General features: G+C 31.6%; 3 protein-coding genes across 5 annotated transcripts; 2 read left to right on the top strand and 1 right to left on the bottom strand.

The window, feature by feature from the left end:
- Positions 1-2,047: 2,047 nt before the first annotated feature.
- LOC139843216 (uncharacterized) lies at positions 2,048-3,756 on the top strand. The gene is made up of 4 exons (XM_071833282.1): positions 2,048-2,142; positions 2,226-2,270; positions 2,954-2,986; positions 3,483-3,756. Exons 1-4 carry the CDS (start codon positions 2,103-2,105, stop codon positions 3,620-3,622), a joined length of 258 nt encoding a protein of 85 aa, XP_071689383.1. The 5' UTR covers positions 2,048-2,102; the 3' UTR covers positions 3,623-3,756.
- Positions 3,757-3,787: 31 nt separating this feature from the next.
- LOC139843215 (uncharacterized) lies at positions 3,788-6,657 on the bottom strand. 2 transcript variants are annotated; one of them, XM_071833280.1, is made up of 6 exons: positions 6,539-6,657; positions 6,329-6,431; positions 5,570-5,866; positions 4,676-4,948; positions 4,195-4,366; positions 3,788-4,093 (listed from the first exon to the last, which is right to left on the bottom strand). In XM_071833280.1, the coding sequence occupies exons 1-6, from the start codon at positions 6,613-6,615 to the stop codon at positions 4,068-4,070; spliced, it is 948 nt and encodes a 315-aa protein (XP_071689381.1). In that variant the 5' UTR covers positions 6,616-6,657; the 3' UTR covers positions 3,788-4,067. The 2 variants fall into 2 exon arrangements, with proteins under 2 accessions (XP_071689381.1, XP_071689382.1); XM_071833281.1 differs by having other exon boundaries at positions 4,676-4,939.
- Positions 6,658-9,683: 3,026 nt separating this feature from the next.
- On the top strand, positions 9,684-12,912 carry LOC139843773 (uncharacterized). 2 transcript variants are annotated; one of them, XM_071833925.1, is made up of 5 exons: positions 9,684-9,917; positions 11,271-11,499; positions 11,595-11,719; positions 11,933-12,132; positions 12,692-12,912. In XM_071833925.1, the coding sequence occupies exons 1-4, from the start codon at positions 9,813-9,815 to the stop codon at positions 12,014-12,016; spliced, it is 543 nt and encodes a 180-aa protein (XP_071690026.1). In that variant the 5' UTR covers positions 9,684-9,812; the 3' UTR covers positions 12,017-12,132; positions 12,692-12,912. The 2 variants fall into 2 exon arrangements, with proteins under 2 accessions (XP_071690026.1, XP_071690025.1); XM_071833924.1 differs by having other exon boundaries at positions 9,685-9,917; positions 12,697-12,912.
- Positions 12,913-17,794: the final 4,882 nt, after the last annotated feature.

Raw genomic sequence — 17,794 nt, 5'->3', positions numbered from 1 at the left:
GGGAAATCAAGGGTTCGATCTTCATGAGCGGCAAAATATTTCCTTAAGGTTATCCGCATATTTCATGGGCCTCGGAGGTTGCAAACGTCTTGCATTCGAGCCTCAACTAACGGAATTTTACCGCATGCGATGTTTATATGAATTCGTCGTGAGAGTTTCCTCATGAGGGGCGGTAGGACTGCAATGTTCGTTGCAGGAAATGATCGGATAGGTGTTTCCGACATTGAGTTCGGCCTCCTGTCTATGATTCTAAAGCCCTTTTAAAAAAGAAAATAGTAGTAGCCAGTGGCAAGAGAAAGGTACATAAACAAAAGTGATACAAAATGTAACTAAACTAAAAATAGCCTGTGGTTTTAACATTTCATATTTGAAAACGTAATGTTTTATGTAAATTTATTTAATAAATTACATGTTCTGATAATTTTTAATATTTGTTAGTTTTAAGTAGACAATGTATTTAATATAAATATAATAATAATTAATCTGATATGCCAAATACACATTTTTTTTTTTTTTTTTTTGGTTTGATTTAACTACTCAAAACGATAATAAAAGAAAAAATTACGCCGTTAGTACCTGTGGTTTATTTACATTATCATGACAACACCTAAACTATTTTTTTGCGTAGTTGGTACCTAAGTTTTGTATAACTTGCGTTGTTGGTACCCCAGACTAATTGGAGTCAAATTCTAATGGTTAACCTCTCACATGTGCCACGCATGTGAGGATATATTCTTCTGTTTATACCAATCTTACCAAATAAAATAAACTCTTCGTCTTCTCCAACAAAATTTTCAAACAAAACTCAACATCTTCGTCTTCTCCAACAAAATCTTGAAATAAAACATTTTCACACACCAAAATCTTCTCATTTTCTCTCTAATATTAATCACTCACTTTTTATTTATTTATTTTATCTGTTTCTCCAACAACTCTTAAAATTCCCTTATTGATTATGAATTTTCTAGTCTCAGCTCATATTTCCCACGCTCCAGAAATTGCAGCAAGGTAAATTTGCTATTGTTTTTATATGAAGTAATACAAACCCTTTATCATAGAAAAAAACATTATCAAGTGTGTAACAAAATTAAAACGAAAAACGGCAATCTGACCTTGTAGTATATATATATATATATATATATATATATATATATATATATATATATATATATATATATATATATATATATATATATATATATATATATATATATATAATAAATGAACAATCGACAAATAGCTCTGAGATTAAATTTGTGATATAGAGTGGGTTTTGCATATAAAACACTCGTTAATATAATGACAATCATTCCGTGTTCATACCCAAAGAAAATAAATATTCTAAATGTTTTAGTGATAAAACAAGGGGATGGATGAAATAAATAAACTAAATAAAAAGACTGGATGATTAATATTCGTGAAGAGAGAATGAGAAGATTTTAGTGTGTAAAAATGATTTTGTTTGAAGATTTTGTTGGAGAAGATGAAGATGTTGAGTTTTGTTTGAAGATTTTGTTGGAGAAGATGAAGATTTTGTTGAGTTTGAGAAGATTGGTATAAATGCACGAATATACCCTCACATGCGTGCACATGTGAGGGGTTAACTCTTAAAATTTGACTGCAGTTAACCAAGGTACCAACCACGCAAGTTATACAAAACCTAGGTACCAACCACGCAAGAGAAAAAAGTTTAGGTGTTATCATGATAATGTAAACGGCGTAATTTTTTCATAATAAAATGTCAGTGTTGATGCTTTCAATTCGTCATACTGACGTCAAAATGATTATTTTTGGTTTAGAATATATATGCGAAATCCGTTTCCCGCATCAAAGCACGAAGCTATTTTCCCTAGTTAAAATAAAAGTATACAAGAATCCTTAGGTATTTTTGTAAGTTATTCAAAGTAATTTGGATGGATTTGGACAATACAAAGACAATTTGGTTATGTAAAGCTATAACGAAAACAAAAGTTGCAAAAGTAGGAAAATAAAAACTCGGAGGACTATATTGATAATTATATAGAAAATGAATTAATCCGTATCCTATTTTGTACCAAAAGAAAGGTTTGTTCCAGAATCAGGCGTTAGAGAGATTGATACAGATGGTGCTAACAAATTTCAGTGGAACCGGTGTTGGATTCGGTAATCGATCAATTCATCTTCTTTAAATCCAAAATCAATTTCTTATTTTTTTTAAAAAAAATTGTTTTGTTTTAATTTTTTAGGTTTTGGAGTTGGTTGTGGTTTCGGCGTTGGATGGGGTTTTGGAGGTCACATTCTGAATTACTCATATTTATGTTTGTTTTGATCCATGATATGTATGTACATTTATATAATAATGTTTTATAAGTATATAAATTCGTGTTTTGGGAGATAAAACTACTATCACATGTTTTTTTCTTATCTTTTGCTGATGCTTGTGTAGTACTCATTTCTGAAAAGAAGCTAAAACACATTTGTAACAAAACACTTTAAAGTGTGTTTTGGCTTTTGAAGATTGAAGTAAGCTATAAGCACTTCAAATATGCAATGCCATATGATTGTTTACAAGTTTATTAGAAGCTAATGATTTGTTAATTGAAATATTTATGTGGACAACATTTTGGTTATATTCTTTGTCTTAAAAGAAGCCATTTTTGATTTGTGTTGCTGTCGTGGTTGTAAAAGTTCGTGACCTTGTAGGTATTAGTCAGCCAAGTCAGATACTAGTCAAAGTGAGAGACTAGTAAGATGTTGACCAACTTTGGCTTTGACTATAGTTGACCAAATTTGACCGATTTTGATTTAATAAATATGACTTTGAACTAATAAATCCGACTTTGTATTTTTGACAAGATTGACGAATATATTTTCCAAGTCGGAGACTATTCGGGGGGACTTTTACGAATTACAACCATGGTTCTTGTTTTGATCCCGTCAATCGGTTCACTAATATATATTGTATGTTATTCAGGCATGCCGTTGAATGTTCTAGGTCTCGGTGCAGGTGCGTCGTCTAACACTGTTGTACTTCAATAGAACATTTGCTCTAATTAATGGGTGGCAATTTCGAACCATTTATATTTATAGAGAAATGGAAATGTTTTGGTTATGTTTACTTTTATATTTGATGGTTCAAATGGATTGAATGGGTCAAAAATGGAAGTCTTCTTAATGTAATTAAACGTATAGAAATCTTTCTACATTGCCTTCAATAATGAAAGTTGGATTACTTGAAATATATTTAAGTTTTATGATCTTATTTGATAAATCAAATACCGTACCTAAAATTCAACTAAATGGATAATGAGAAGTTTTGGGTTGACCTTGATCGAACCAACCCATTTTAACTGGTATCAAAGAGGGAAAGAGTACTCGTTTATACTTGTAACATTTTGATCTGTTACCCAATCTGCTCATTTTGCTACCTTTGATGTTCTTTATTTTTTATTTTCTTCTTAAAACGCACTTTTTATTATGCGACTCGTAATTATTTTTTGAAGGTGGAGGTTGTGGAGTTGGGTTAGGCCTTGGATGGGGATTCGGTACAGGATTTGGTAGCAAGTATCGGTCTTCTCAGGTTGTTTTTCAGGGTGTCGATTTCAATAAGAAAACTGAAACTGAAGCTACAACGCCATCTTGAATAGTCACGTGTGTCCTTGTATGTCATTTGTAATAGCAGTTTCCAGATCAATTGGAATTACATCATTCTGTTTGTTTACTTATGTCACTTTTATGCGTAATATGAATAAAAACGATTATTTGCCATCCGATCTTCATGATTCTGAAAAGATATCAAATTGTTCGCTCTTTTGAGTTGGATAGGTGTATTAAAAGTAGCTACATTTTACATTACATGAGGCAAAGCTTACATGAACAGATTTAGTACAATCTACACAATTCATATGCTGATGGAGGTTGTCAATATTGAATTAAGCTAATAAATGCAGCTTCTAATCCTTAAAAAAAAACTAAATTTACATCCAAAAAATGTTATAACAAAACGACGTGTATCCCCTCTACCAAGTTGCCTAACGGGTACACACCCTTTTTGCATTTGATGCAGCTGATGTGTCTGCACTTTCTCTTTATATCAAACGAAATACAACCAATGCTGCAAACAAACGTATAAAACATCAGCCAAATTAGAATCTTGAACTAAAATTGCTTAACGATGATTAGTAAAGAAGTTGGCAAAAAGGAAAATGAACTCACTAAGCAAACAAACAATGACAAGAACCGAAAAGATCATTTGGGTACGCCGACTATACACCATATGATACCATAACCTTTGAAGTAGTCTTTGAATAACACCGTACCACCCATGAAGTCGTTTATTGTAGTGATAGTCGCAATGCTCCGGGCGACTTTCATCACTTTCCATACCCTTTTCAAAGAAAACGCAAAATTATAATAAAGTAAAATAAAAATCAATATCAATGTTGGATACATTTTAACCTCAAAATAAACTTGGTAAAAAAAAATAATAGTGGATGCTAACGTAATGCTCACATCAGCAAGCAACTGTTCACCTTTTTGTGTGTTATAACCTCAAAATAAATAAATTTGGGGAAAAAAATAATAGTGGATGCAAACGTCATGCTGACATGAGCGAGCAAGTGTTCATTTTTTTGTGTTTTAGTACAAGGAGTAAGGAGTAAAATAATAATAATTTCAAGATGACATAAACACTCACTCTAATCAAAGGCCGAGATTCTAACGGTCTAGCATCGGCCTCTTGGCTTAGTTTCATGTAACCATTTTTTTGCCACTTTAATTTTGATGCAGACTCCAATGTGTTTAAAAGGCCCGAAAAACTCGGCATCTTTCTAGGCGGTTTTTCTATCTTCCCACTAGGAGAAATATTTTCATCATCTACAATGATCTTCCAAGAACCGATATCAGCACTAGCACTTGCTGCTCTTCTGTGACCCGAAAACTTGTCGTCTTTAGCCCCCACCTGATCAAGCTGCAATGAGTGAGACAAATATTTGGACGAGTTGCGTAATAGGTCAACTGGGTCATTTTGTACTGCTAAAAAAGAGTCATGCTTTTACAGGTAAAAGCGTGTCAACTTTATACATGTCAAAATGAGTCGTCTTTATACAGGTCAAAATGGGTCATCTTTTTACAGGTGAAAAATGGTTCATCTATTGACAGGTCAAATTTGGTCATCATTTTACAGGTCAAATTGGGTCATCTTTTTACAGGTCAAAACGGGTCATCTTTTTACAGGTCAAAAGGGGTCATCTTTTTACAGGTCAAAATGGGCGATTGTTTTTTACAGTTCCAATGGGCCTCTTTGTACAGGTCAATATGGCTCATTTTTGTATAGGTCAAGATTGCCGGGCTAGGTCACACTGACCCACAAACACCTTTTGATCCAATTTTAGATATAACTGATGTATTTAAAACAATATTAGTAATTTCATAATGTAAGTCTTGAAAAAAAAAACAATTTATGACATTGTATGCACAAAAAAAAGAAATTTTAGGCAATTTGACATTAAACCCTTTTGACACATTGGTAAGTTAATGGGTCCAAATTGCCACCTCTAAATTATGCAGTCATTATAGATTTATATCATACCCTTTGTTTCCTTCTTCCCCTTTGTTCATCACTGAATCGAGGTTTTGCAGGCTTTTCTTCACCAAATGTTGTTTTTGATGCTGAAAGAAATAATGCAAGTTCCTTTCGTTCTCCTTCATCAAGACGTATCCATGGACGTGGCGGCTTCCCAGTTGATCCAACCGAATCATTCCACGAACGTTCAACTCTCGATATCTGATTCTCGATTGCACTTATAAAATCACGGTGTCTGTTTTTTGTATCATCTGGAGAATTCTTAACATAACTTGAAACAACTGCCCTTTCAAATTCCTCTAACTGCAATAATTCTACAAAAATCAATCTCACAACAAACTTATTTACACACAATAACAAAAGGACTAATCAATCATGATGAATCATGGTTTCTCTTTTATCTTGCTAAAAGGAAAATTCAGTTCAAACCTAACAAAAACCAACCTGGATCAAATTTGGACCGATAATGTACATACTTGATTTTCAGTCCACAAAATTCTTTATAAAAATTGGTTCTTTATTAATAAAACAGTATGGTTTAGGCAAATGAATTATCAAAACCAGCCTAAAGATTGTGTTAGGTCTAATCCAATACCAAACCAGTTTCTATATGATTCATTCTCAGTTTCAAGATTTTCGAATTTTTGATGTTAGCCTGATCATAACCTCAAATTTCAATCTAACAGAGGGTCATTTCTAGATAATAGATATAGATAATTATGATTACAATATTAATATTAATATATTGGAAACAAAATGGGATACCTGCCATTTGGTGGTGCCAAGAGCAGTTTGTAAATCTGTATGAAGGGCTTCTGACGAAGTTTCCTTTGATGCATTCATTAATCTTCTATATTTTGATTCCATCCTTTATTACAAACCATATGAAACATTTTTTATTAATAAATTCCATAAATTTGAATATAACAAATAAAACCCTAAATTTGAAATCTTGAAAAAAGATGTGATTGTTACCTATCTGCAGATTCTTGAACTTCTTCAGCAGCAGAAAAGAATGGATCTTTCTCCCATTGATCCAAAGGTGAAGCCATTATTAATTCAATTTAGTTGAACAATTGAGAAAACAAATTATTGAAAGCTTAAAACCCCAAAACCTGATGCCTGAAGAAATGGGGATGAATTATGATGACGACGATTGATTTTATATAAGGGCTTTAAAAGATTTTAGATTACATTATTAGATTTAGATTTTAGATAGATCATCAAACGAACATGTGTTTGTTAAAAGTACTCCGGTAGTTTAATTTAAAGAAATTTTGTAATAATATTTTGTTTTTTATTATTTATTTACAGTAGAGATATATATTCAAATGAAACCAATTTTTAAGTGGAGATTCAAGGAACTAACCAGAGTGCGATACGTGGCGCGATAATCACATGTGATTGTAAAAAAAAATCAAAAAAAGGTTTTTTTTTTTTAAAAAATCAAAAAAAATTAATTTGTTTTCGAATTTTTTTTTTGTTTTTACGAATTTTTTTTTTAATCACATGTGATTGAATTGACATGCAGTAAATCACATGTGATTCTGCATGTCAAATCCAATCACATGTGATTGAAAGTAATTTTATTTAGTAAAATGACGAATTTCAGTAAATTTGTGCTAAAATCTTTAAACATCAAATTTTTGATCAAAACTTGATCAAATCACCGAATTAAAGTCTGAGATTTTGAAGATATGATCACGAAATGCTAACAAATTTAATCAAATCACCGAATTAAAGTCTATTTCCTGTTGAATTTTTTTTGAAAAAAGAATTTGATTTTTTTTTTCAATCACATGTGGTTGAATTTGACATGCAGAATCACATGTGATTGTGTTTTACAATCACATGTGATTGGGTTTGATAATCACATGTGATTGAATTTGACATGCTAAATTAAAAAAAAAATATAGAAAAAAAATTTCTGAATTTTTTTTTTTAAATTTTTGAAAAAAAAATTTTTAAAAATGTTTCAAAAAAAAAATTTAAAAAATTTTGAATTTTTTTTTCAATCACATGTGATTGTCGCGCCACATGTCGCACTCTGATTGATTCGTTAGATTTCAAGCAAATTATTGGATTCAAGTGATTACAACTCCTTTACCGTAATAATACTCCACAATGAAGGATTCGGGAGCAATAAAAGTGTATGCAATTATTTTTAAATTCAATGATAATTCAGGACCTTCGATTCAGGACCTTCGACTAAGTAAAAAAAAATTCGTAAAAGAAGACTGGAACAAGACGAAGAGATGAGGAATTTTTCGGTATTCGTGAAAGATATTTGAGCGTGTTTTGTAGGTTAGGTTATCGGCTCTTCGACTAGTCTTTTTTGTTACTTTGTTAGGATGTTGTCGCTTCTTTCGGCTTTTATCCCTTCTTGTAAGTAGTGGGCGTTAGTTTGGCTTTTTTTGTTTGTTTTGTGCTTGGTTGTTTTTCGTGTTTCTCTTGTATCTGTTTCGGGGCTTCATCTTTTGGATGAAGTTTCCTGAATAGTAATAAAGTTTGAGTTTTTCACCAAAAAAAGTAATCCTGGATTGATGATCCATAAATGGGACGACATCGTTATTGGGTCTTGGCATTCGGATCGGGTCATTTAAGTTTTAGGTTACTCTGTTGAGTTTTCAATTTATAATTTTTGGTTAATAAAATAAATTGATTAAGATACGAATGTTTTCCCTTTGTCTCTTCTCAGTCCAGCCACCGGTTTCTCGACGGTGATATGGCTTTTTTTTTCTCCCACCTCAGTTATGATTCATGCTTTTCTGGCCGAACATCGCGTGTTCAACATCGTTCTCGTATCTGAGTTCACTTGGTTATTGGTATGCGTATATGATGCCGGTTTTTTTCGTTGTTGGTAGCCACCCGCTAGAGATCTCTATGGTGGAGCTTCATATTGGATTTGGTTCGTCATGTTATTTGTTGGTCGGTGTTCTAGGTCATTGTTTTCACGGCCTCTGCGCGATTTGAATGCTCGTGTACCGTCGAATCTGGGTATGCTTTGGTTCTCTGTTATAGTTGGTCTCGTCGTCGGTTTTTTGCTTCATTTGGCCGAAATATTTGCTCATGTCTCTTGTCTTCTCAAGTTCTAAGCGACGAGTACTTTTCTTGGTACTCTGGTTCCAGTGGGTGGTCGGAGATGGAGTTTTTGTTGTGGGTTCCAGGTTTATGATGGCTTGTTAGATGGTTTTTTATTTTTCGGATTACTGTTTTTGCAGGTGGATTGTTCTGATTCTTCTCGGTTGTGGCTATGGTGTGATCTCTGAAGTTGGTCGGATCTTTGGTCCGACTGGTTTTCGGCAATTTGCCAGCGAATGCTAACGGTTTGATGTGGAGGCGGTCGGTGTTCTCCCGACCATCTTCTAGTTTATTGTTTTTCCTGATTTTTGCAAGTTTGGGGTCTCCGACGTTCTTACCAGTGATTTTCATTTTCGTGGAAATGATTTAGTATCGTTGTTTCATTTATATCCATATGTTATACTTCGTAGCATTTAGTCACGTTTTTATTTCATATTTAAACGTGACTTTCACCACGTTGTGAGTCCGTTTGCTTAATGAAGTAGTTGTTTGTTGACTTGGGCTTGTTTTTTAGATTAGTTGTGTGTCGGTTGATGGAGGCTCAAAGGACATTATGTATCAATTCTCACAAGATTACACTCAAATATTATATTTACTTGATCAAATTGAATTCACAACCTCTAAAGTATTTATCACCATCTAAAATCAACGATCGTGCACGTTATTTCGTTTCGTCTTAAAATTAAAAATCATTGTCGTGATTAGGTAAACATAAACTGAGCGTTTAAGTGACTTTAAACCTAATATTAAAAATAAGTAGTTGTAGTAACAATAAAATAACTCAGTCCTTTTCTAGAAAGTAAAAAGTGAAAAATATAAAACCCCAACTTAAAAGATTCATCATGAGTTACATTGTCACGCGAATTACTTGTTCAACCTACACAAAAATTAAGCCTAAAATTCAAAAAACTACAATAATAAAGATAATAAAATGACAACAAATGTTGTGAACTTGTCATATCATCGAAAACACGTTACTCACACTAGTATCAAGAAACACTATATTTTCGAAACACCCATCTCGATTATTTAAAAATGCAAACTTTAATCACAATTAGCTTTTCACAGTAATCTTGAAAATTACTCAAACAACAAACCCTTTTAATCCCAGATTCAGTAAGAATCAAATTCATAATCAAAATCTTTCTTTTGAATTTTTGGTCAAGAAATGGGGTTTCTTTCATGGTATTTAAGAATGCTTGATATCCGTCCGATCACTACCAAGAGTATCTCTGCTGGATTGATCTATGCAGCTGCTGATTTGACTAATCAGGTACACTGAATCAAAACCCTTTATGTAAATTTTGGATTTAAGTGTTGTATTTGTGATTGAATCTGATGTTAATACACCAATCATGATCTGCTACTTTTTAGGTTTTAACTTTATTTATTTATCCTATTTTTTCTGAAGAATTTTTATTAAATGTTTTATGTTGTTATATATAGATAGATACAATAGATAGATATACAGATATGAATATTTTCGTGCAAAAAAGAAAGTACTTTTTTTTAATCAATTTCTGAGAATGGAAAAACTTCATTTGACATGAAAAAGTCAAAGTTTGTTCCTTTGTGGCATGGATTTGAGTATTTAATGCTACATTTTCTTGATTGGGCAAACATACAACTTGATGCAAATAATTGCATTTCCAGTTGAACATACCTTTAACTAAAACTGCTAATAGTATAGGCAATTTTTGAGAAGTTGATAGTACCAAGATGATGTTCATATTCAGTTTCTTGTGTGATCATTTACCTTAATCACATGCTTACTACTCAAATTTTGTGAGGTGAAATGTAGATTAATATGTTTGAATACGCGATTTTAAGATAATTATCTGGTTATTTGTTATAGTCACTTTTTATGACTGTGTGAACATATTATGAATTTGAGGTAAACTAATCAGTTTTATAAAATTTGCAAAGGAAAGTGATTATCAAATGGTAACATGTAATTGCCCAGCAAAACTCTCCTTTTTCTGTCATGAATCCGTTATTAAGTGGCGAGTCTATGTAGAAGCCCGTGAGTCACAAGACACCACTAGTTTGAAACTTTTTTATTACATAGTACTCTTCAAATTGTACAGGACACCACTAAATTTAACTACGGGACCCCATATATTTTTTGAAATTGTGGTTTTTCTTAGTTAAACAACCACTAAAATAAAAATTTAGCTACAGGACCTCATATATTTTTTGAATTTTTGGTTTTTTTTAGGTAAACAACCACTAAAATAGCATTCATATATAATTAGTATTGGAAAAAAAATTCTAATATTGAAAAAAAGAATTCAGGGCCCCAACGAATTTGATCCTAGAATCGCCACTACCTTTATTGGTCATTTAATCTTTTGTTTCTTAAAAGAAACAAATTACCTTACATACAAACAGTTTCATCGTTGGGGGCTCGTCACCCAGGGGTTTTACTCGCTAGTGGGGTCCCAATGTGGTTTTCGCTAGGGAGGTTTCTCTACGAACCAAGAAAAAAAACACCACTACATGGAAGTCTTGTTGTTTTTAATATTTTGAGTTTCTTTTGTTGTATTATTATAATTATATCTTTTTTATTTATAACTTGTGTATATCATGATCATTTAAATTTTAATTACAAACAAATATATAACAGAGTATGACCATGGGAGCTTCTTCTGCTTTAAACTTGATAAGAACATTGCGCATGGCTATCTTTGGGCTGCTTCTTTTAGGGCCCGCACAACACGCATGGTTTAATTTCTTGGGCCGGATACTACCTAAACGGGACATGACTACCACCTTGAAGAAGCTAATAGTAGGCCAGATAATTTACGGCCCCTCCTGCACTGCTGTGTTTTTTACTTACAATGCATTTCTACAAGGTATGACAATATTACACAAAAACTACTACATTTTAATAAGCAAATAATTTTACTTTTAGTCAACTTTCGAGTAACCGTTATTGTGCCGAATCCAGGTGAAAGTGGCAGTGAGATTGCGTTGCGATTAAAGAGAGATCTTTTGCCAACTTTAACTGGTGGTCTTATGTATTGGCCAGTGTGCGATTTCTTCACTTATAAGGTCGTCCCAATTCATTTGCAGGTATGCAAATTCATCATATATTTTATCGGGCATTGATATATCCACAATCATAACTGTGCATTAGCATGTTGTACAGTACAACATGTTAATGCATATTCTAAGGTGGATTTATGAAAAAAAAAGATGGTGGATATATCACCACTCATAATTTTCTCCTTTTTTTTATACGCATGACCCACAAATAATGCGGATGTTGTTTTTACTTCTTGGCAGCCATTAATAAATAGTTCGTTTTCGTTTATGTGGACTATATACTTGACGTACATGGCGAGTTTGGAAAAAGCAACTGGAATTTAGAAAATTATACTAGAAATATATCACCTTTTATCAACTATATGTTTTCGTCCTTAATCCTTACTCATTGAAGTTCACATTGTTTGGAAGAGGGGCGGCATAAAATATCATTATTTCAGGTATCTACTCTAATATTTCGTCTTCAAACAATCACAACTCATAGTTCATAGAAAAACCAATTATATATTGAAAATGGTTTAGATCAGATGGAATGGGTTGGAGTTTAAACCGGGTAATTTTTAGTCTGTGTTAGACTGTTAGCCTGAAACTTTCATTGTCCCTGCTCCATACGTGCGTGCAGACACACTTAAAAATGTGTTTTAATAATCTTATTTTTTGAAAAAATGGTTAAGGAGGTGTTATGAATCAGAAGTATATTTTGCTTGATTTTGAACTGTCACCCTTTTCTTTTTGAACTAGTTAGTTTTTCTTTTACGCAGTCGACCCGTTAAAGATAACATAACCCGAGTTGACCGTTAATAGGTAAGTGGCTCAAAGTTGCAATCTTTTTCCGTCACATGTCTAACTTCTAGTATTTGTTCCATTCTTTTGCCGTTTTTATGTCAAAACCCCAAGATTGCAAAAAGTTATGGGACTTTTTTGTGTTGTCTTGCTTCTTTTTGGTTTTCCTTTTCCTACATTTTGTTTTAATCCATTCTAAAGTTAATATTGTGTTAGTGTAGGTACAGGTCTGGTGTTTCGAGAACTAGAAGAGTATGAGACAATAAAAACGGCAAAAAAAAATTAGTTAAGAGTTATCCAAAATGTTCTTGTAGAGTGAGTTTATGTGAACTTTTTCATTTGTTTTACAAGATTTTTCATAGGTAGATTTGTCTTTTGGGATTTCAAATGTAGGCAGTTAAATCACACTTTTTTTTTTAATCTATCAAGAGCCTCATTTACATTCTCAGTTTCTCTTCATTTCATGTTATAATTAAGAGAGAGACTGCAAACATAGACAAAATTACAAATTGTACATTAGGAGATGCTAATTAGTTATCAATTCTTGACTGAAAGAGCATTACTAAACAAAGCATATCCATGTGAGTAAAATAATAAGTCCTAAAACTATTTATACCATGTTAGGTCATGCTTAAACAAAAATAAACAAGTATTTGGTGACGCGCTTCGCTGCGTTTGAGAAGGAATTTGTTTAGTTGTTGACGTAACTATATATTTTCGAGTAAAATAATATAAAACTAATAACCCAAACATAATTGAAAAAACAAAAGTCGATTTAACAAACCAAAACATACATATGTTTTGTTATTTGGAAACAAAGTTAGAATTTATTTTTTAAAATTGTTAAAAAGGATAACGAAATAATTATGAAAGTAGCAATATTTAGTACGTGTTTTTTTTAAATATTAAATGGAAGGAAGAATTTTAGGGTGTATACTCAAAGATTAAAAAAATAAAGGGTCAAAAGCGTAATAAATAAAAAATGTGAAAGGGGTTCAAAATAATCCCAAAAAAAAGCAAAGATCCAGGCTTGAACCCGGGTCCTGCTGTTGGCAAACATGCGCAACAGCCATAGCGGCGGAATTTCAGCACAATCTGAAACCGAAAAGTATGCGCCGCCGTATGTTACTTTATTTGACGACGCATATTAATAAGTTAAAATTTGTATTTAGTGAAGTGATATTATATTCAAAATTATATGCGTTATACATAATCACAATGTGAATGAAATAATAGGCTATAAAAACTATTTATACCATGCTAAGTCATGATTAAATAATAATAATAATGTGATATAAAATTTAAAACTTTTAAAAAGAACATTAAAATGAGTAAAATAACATTTTTGTCATCTAGACGACCTCGAATGGCAACACACCTTCAGGGAATTTGCTCTTTGTTCTCTTTTAGGGTGATCTTAGAAATTTTAGCACAATCTGAAACCGAAAATTATGCGCCGCCAAATTATACTCAATTTAGCGGCGCATATTAATGAGTTAAAATTTGTATTTAATGAAGTGATATTAGTTTCAAAATTATATGCATTATACATAATTACAATGTGAGAATAAATAATAATTCTTAAAACTATTTATACCATGCTAAGTCATGCTTAAACAAAAATAATAATATGATAGAAATTCAAAACGTATAAAAAGAACCTTAAAATGAGTATAATACCATTTTCATCATCTAGACGAACTCTATTGGCAATACACCTTCGGAGAGTCTTGCTCCTTGTTCTCTTTTAGGGTGATCTTAAAAATTTCAGCACAATCTGAAACCGAAAAGTATGCGCCGCCAATTGTTACTTTATTTAACGGTGTATATTAATAAGTTAAAATTTGTATTTAGTGAAGTGATATTAGATTCAAAATTATATACGTTATACATAATTACAATCTAATGAAATAATAGGCCTTAAAGCTTTTTATACCATGCTAAGTCATGCTTTAATAAAAATAATAAAATGATAAAAATTCAAAACGTTTAAGAATAAAATTAAAATGAGTAAAATACTATTTTCGTCATCTAGATGACTTCGAATGGCAAGACACCTTCAGGAAGTCTTGCTCCTTGTTCTCTTTTAGGGTGTTTTTAGAAATTTTAGCACAATCTGTAACCGAAAATTATACGCCGCCAAAATGATACTACATTTGGCAGTGCATATTAATGAGTTAAAATTTGTACTTAGTGAAGCGATATTTGTTTCAAAATTATATGCGTTATACATAATTACAACGTGAGAGTCTTGCTCCATGTTCTCTTTTAGGGCGATCTTAGGAATTTCAGCACAATCTGAAACCGAAAATTATGCGCTGCCAAGTGTTACTCTATATGGCGACACATATTAATAAGTTTAAATTTGTATTTAATAAATTGATATAAGTTTCAAAATTATATACGCTATACATAATTAGAATCTGAGTGAATTAATAGGCCTTAAATCTATTTATATCATGCAAAGTCATGCTTAAATAAAAAATAACAAAATGATAAAAAATTAAAACATTTAAAATGAACATTAAAATTAGTAAAATACCATTTTTCGTCATCTAGACGACCTCAATTGGCAACACACCTTTTGGGAGTCTTGTTCCTTGTTATATTTTAGGGTGATCTTAGGAATTCCAGCACAATCTGAAATCGAAAATTACGCGCCACCAGATGCTATTGCATTTGGCGCCGCAAATTAATGAAAAAAATTGTACTTAGTGAAATGATATTAGTTAAAAACTTATATGCATTATACATAATTAAAATGTGAGAAAAATAATAATCCTTAAAACTATTTATACCATGCTAAGTTGTGCTTAAACAAAAATAATAATATGATAAAAATTCACAACGTTAAAAAAAACATTAAAATGAGTAAAATAGCATTTTCGTCTTCCAGACAAACTCTAATGGCAAGACACATTTAGAGATTTTTGCTTGTTGTTGTCTTTTAGGGTGATCTTAGGAATTTCAGCACAATCTGAAACCGAAAATTATGCGCCATTTGTACTTAGTAAAGTGATATTTGTTTCAAAATTATATACGTTATACATAATTGCAATATGAGAAAAAATAATAAGCCTTAAAACTATTTATATCATGCTAAGTCATGCTTAAACAAAAATAATAATATGATAAAAATTCAAAACGTATAAAATGAACATTAAAATGAGTAAAATACCATTTTCATTATCTGGACGAACTCTATTGGCAAGACAACTTCATGGAGTTTTGCTCCTTGTTACTTTATTTGACGGCGCTTATTAATGAGTTAAAATTTATACTTACTGAAGTCATATTAGTTTTAAAATTATATGTGTTATACATAATTACAATGTGAGTGAAATAATAGCCCTTAAAATAATTTATTCTATGTAAAGTCATTCTTAAACAAAAATAATAGTATGATAGAAATTCAAAATTTTTAAAAAGAACGTTAGAATGAGTAAGATACCATTTTCGTTATCTAGACGAACTCTAATGGCAAGACACCCTCAAGGAGCCTTGCTCTTTGTTCTCTTTTAGGGTAATCATACGCCGACAAATGTTACTCTATTTGGCGGCAGTCAAACTTAGGGGTGTTCATAATATCCGAATCCGAATCCGCAATCCGAATAATCCGATCCGAAAATATCCGAAAAATCGGATATCCGATTTTTCGGATATCCGAAAATCGGATATCCGATTTTTCGGATTCGGGTTTCGGATAGCACTTTTGTAAAAATTCGGATATTTCGGATATCCGAATATCCGAAATTAATACTTTGTTAATATTTATTTACATCTATCTATTCTATCTATTAATTGGGAGTTTAAGCTGAGATAAGCATGTGCTTCTATGAGTTGTAACACATGCCTCTTAGTATTGTAAAATGGTCTTCACAAAAAGCATGCTTTTGTCATTAATTTAATATTTGATTAAATCAAATAATTTGGTTGAAAAACTAACCCATTAATATTAAATATTCAAATTTTGTATCTGATTACTTTTTCGATAAAATAAAAGCTTCTTTAAGAAGCTATCACCCCACTAGCTTATCTTCATTTTTAATATTACTTCTCTGGTGTATCTCTATTTATTTTTTCTTTGCACTCTTATTTTAATCTCTCTTTGTCTTCTATATAGTCATGTAATGAGGTAATAAGATTCATAATTGTAAAGTCTTCATTTTTGTTCGAGAGATTTTGATACAGAGTATCAAGCCGCCGAAACCATTAAGCCGCTGGTATTTTTAGCCCTAAATTAGTAGAAGCTATATAATTCGCTGGCATTAGAATTTGTGCTTCGCAAGTCTCATCCTGCTGATAATTTCAGGTAAATGTTAGCAGCATAATTTTAGCTTATAAAAGACAATGTATGATTATTGTTTGGTGTTTACGTACCTTCCTACTTCGTCATCATTTTGAATAAATTTAAATTAATTACATCCATTGATAATCATCATGAAGATGTCATCTTTTGGAGCAAGAAACACTGAATTTTTATCTTCGATGATTATAATATTTGTGAACGATTTTTGATTTTACAGCTTACACGGTAGATGAAGAGTGAGGTTGAAGCGTCAGTTTGTTTCCTTTATAACATCAACATGATGCGTACAATGTGTTTGATGAAATGTCTACCTAAAAAAGAAGTGAATGCTTGACTGCTCTTGAGGTACAAAATCAGATCCATTTACTATTTAGAAGAATTTGAGCTCATATACATGATATTTAATTAATGTTTTTTTAACTTGGTTGTGTTGAGCAGCATGTGCATGCTTTTTCTAATGATTTGGAAGTTTGTGTTTATTCACAAACACCTTATTTCAGTTAAACGGGTAGTTTATTCATCTTTTGTTTTCTTATATTTTCTTACATCATGTTTCATCCGTGTTTCCCTATTTGCCATGAATTTTGTATTGATAATAAGGTTATGTTTGTTTTGAGATATATGATTATGATTCAAGGATCATTTTAATGACTATTTTTGTTTTGATTTTCTTTGTACTTTTACCTGTAGAGACCGAACATGCTCCCTTTGTTTATCAAAGACATTATATGTTATACACCTTAAAACCTATTGCCACAAAACATCAAAGAAATCCTGAAATTAATAATGCCTTTAACCCTTATATCTGAAATATTACTTTTTTACTTGATGGTATTTGTTTACAAGCATCGAGACGAATTTTGAAATATTTCTTTTTTACTTGATGGCATTTGTTCAATGGTATTGAGACAGAACATGGAGAAAATTTTCCTAGCCAGGATAATATTTATAACAGGTAAGTTGCACTCTCTCTATATCTTTTACCAACGATATATAAAGGTTCTATGTAT

This window comes from Rutidosis leptorrhynchoides, chromosome 4 (assembly GCF_046630445.1).
Source record: "Rutidosis leptorrhynchoides isolate AG116_Rl617_1_P2 chromosome 4, CSIRO_AGI_Rlap_v1, whole genome shotgun sequence".
NCBI lineage: Eukaryota > Viridiplantae > Streptophyta > Magnoliopsida > Asterales > Asteraceae > Rutidosis > Rutidosis leptorrhynchoides.
This window is presented reverse-complemented; position numbering and strand designations above follow the sequence as displayed.

What these genes read in the sequence shown, in the direction of transcription:
- LOC139843216 (XM_071833282.1), top strand. Translation starts at nt 2,103, where the DNA reads ATGGTGCTAACAAATTTCAGTGGAACCGGTGTTGGATTCG. An exon ending in TGGAACCGGTGTTGGATTCG is followed by an intron (nt 2,143 to 2,225) that starts GTAATCGATCAA and finishes TTAATTTTTTAG; the next exon opens with GTTTTGGAGTTGGTTGTGGT. An exon ending in CGTTGGATGGGGTTTTGGAG is followed by an intron (nt 2,271 to 2,953) that starts GTCACATTCTGA and finishes TATGTTATTCAG; the next exon opens with GCATGCCGTTGAATGTTCTA.
- LOC139843215 (XM_071833280.1), bottom strand. Translation starts at nt 6,615, where the DNA reads ATGGCTTCACCTTTGGATCAATGGGAGAAAGATCCATTCTTTTCTGCT. An exon ending in TTGGCACCACCAAATGGCAG is followed by an intron (nt 5,867 to 6,328) that starts GTATCCCATTTT and finishes GAATTATTGCAG; the next exon opens with TTAGAGGAATTTGAAAGGGC. An exon ending in AATCTCGGCCTTTGATTAGA is followed by an intron (nt 4,367 to 4,675) that starts GTGAGTGTTTAT and finishes TTCTTTGAAAAG; the next exon opens with GGTATGGAAAGTGATGAAAG.
- LOC139843773 (XM_071833925.1), top strand. Translation starts at nt 9,813, where the DNA reads ATGGGGTTTCTTTCATGGTATTTAAGAATGCTTGATATCCGTCCGATC. An exon ending in CTGCTGATTTGACTAATCAG is followed by an intron (nt 9,918 to 11,270) that starts GTACACTGAATC and finishes AATATATAACAG; the next exon opens with AGTATGACCATGGGAGCTTC. An exon ending in TCGTCCCAATTCATTTGCAG is followed by an intron (nt 11,720 to 11,932) that starts GTATGCAAATTC and finishes ACTTCTTGGCAG; the next exon opens with CCATTAATAAATAGTTCGTT.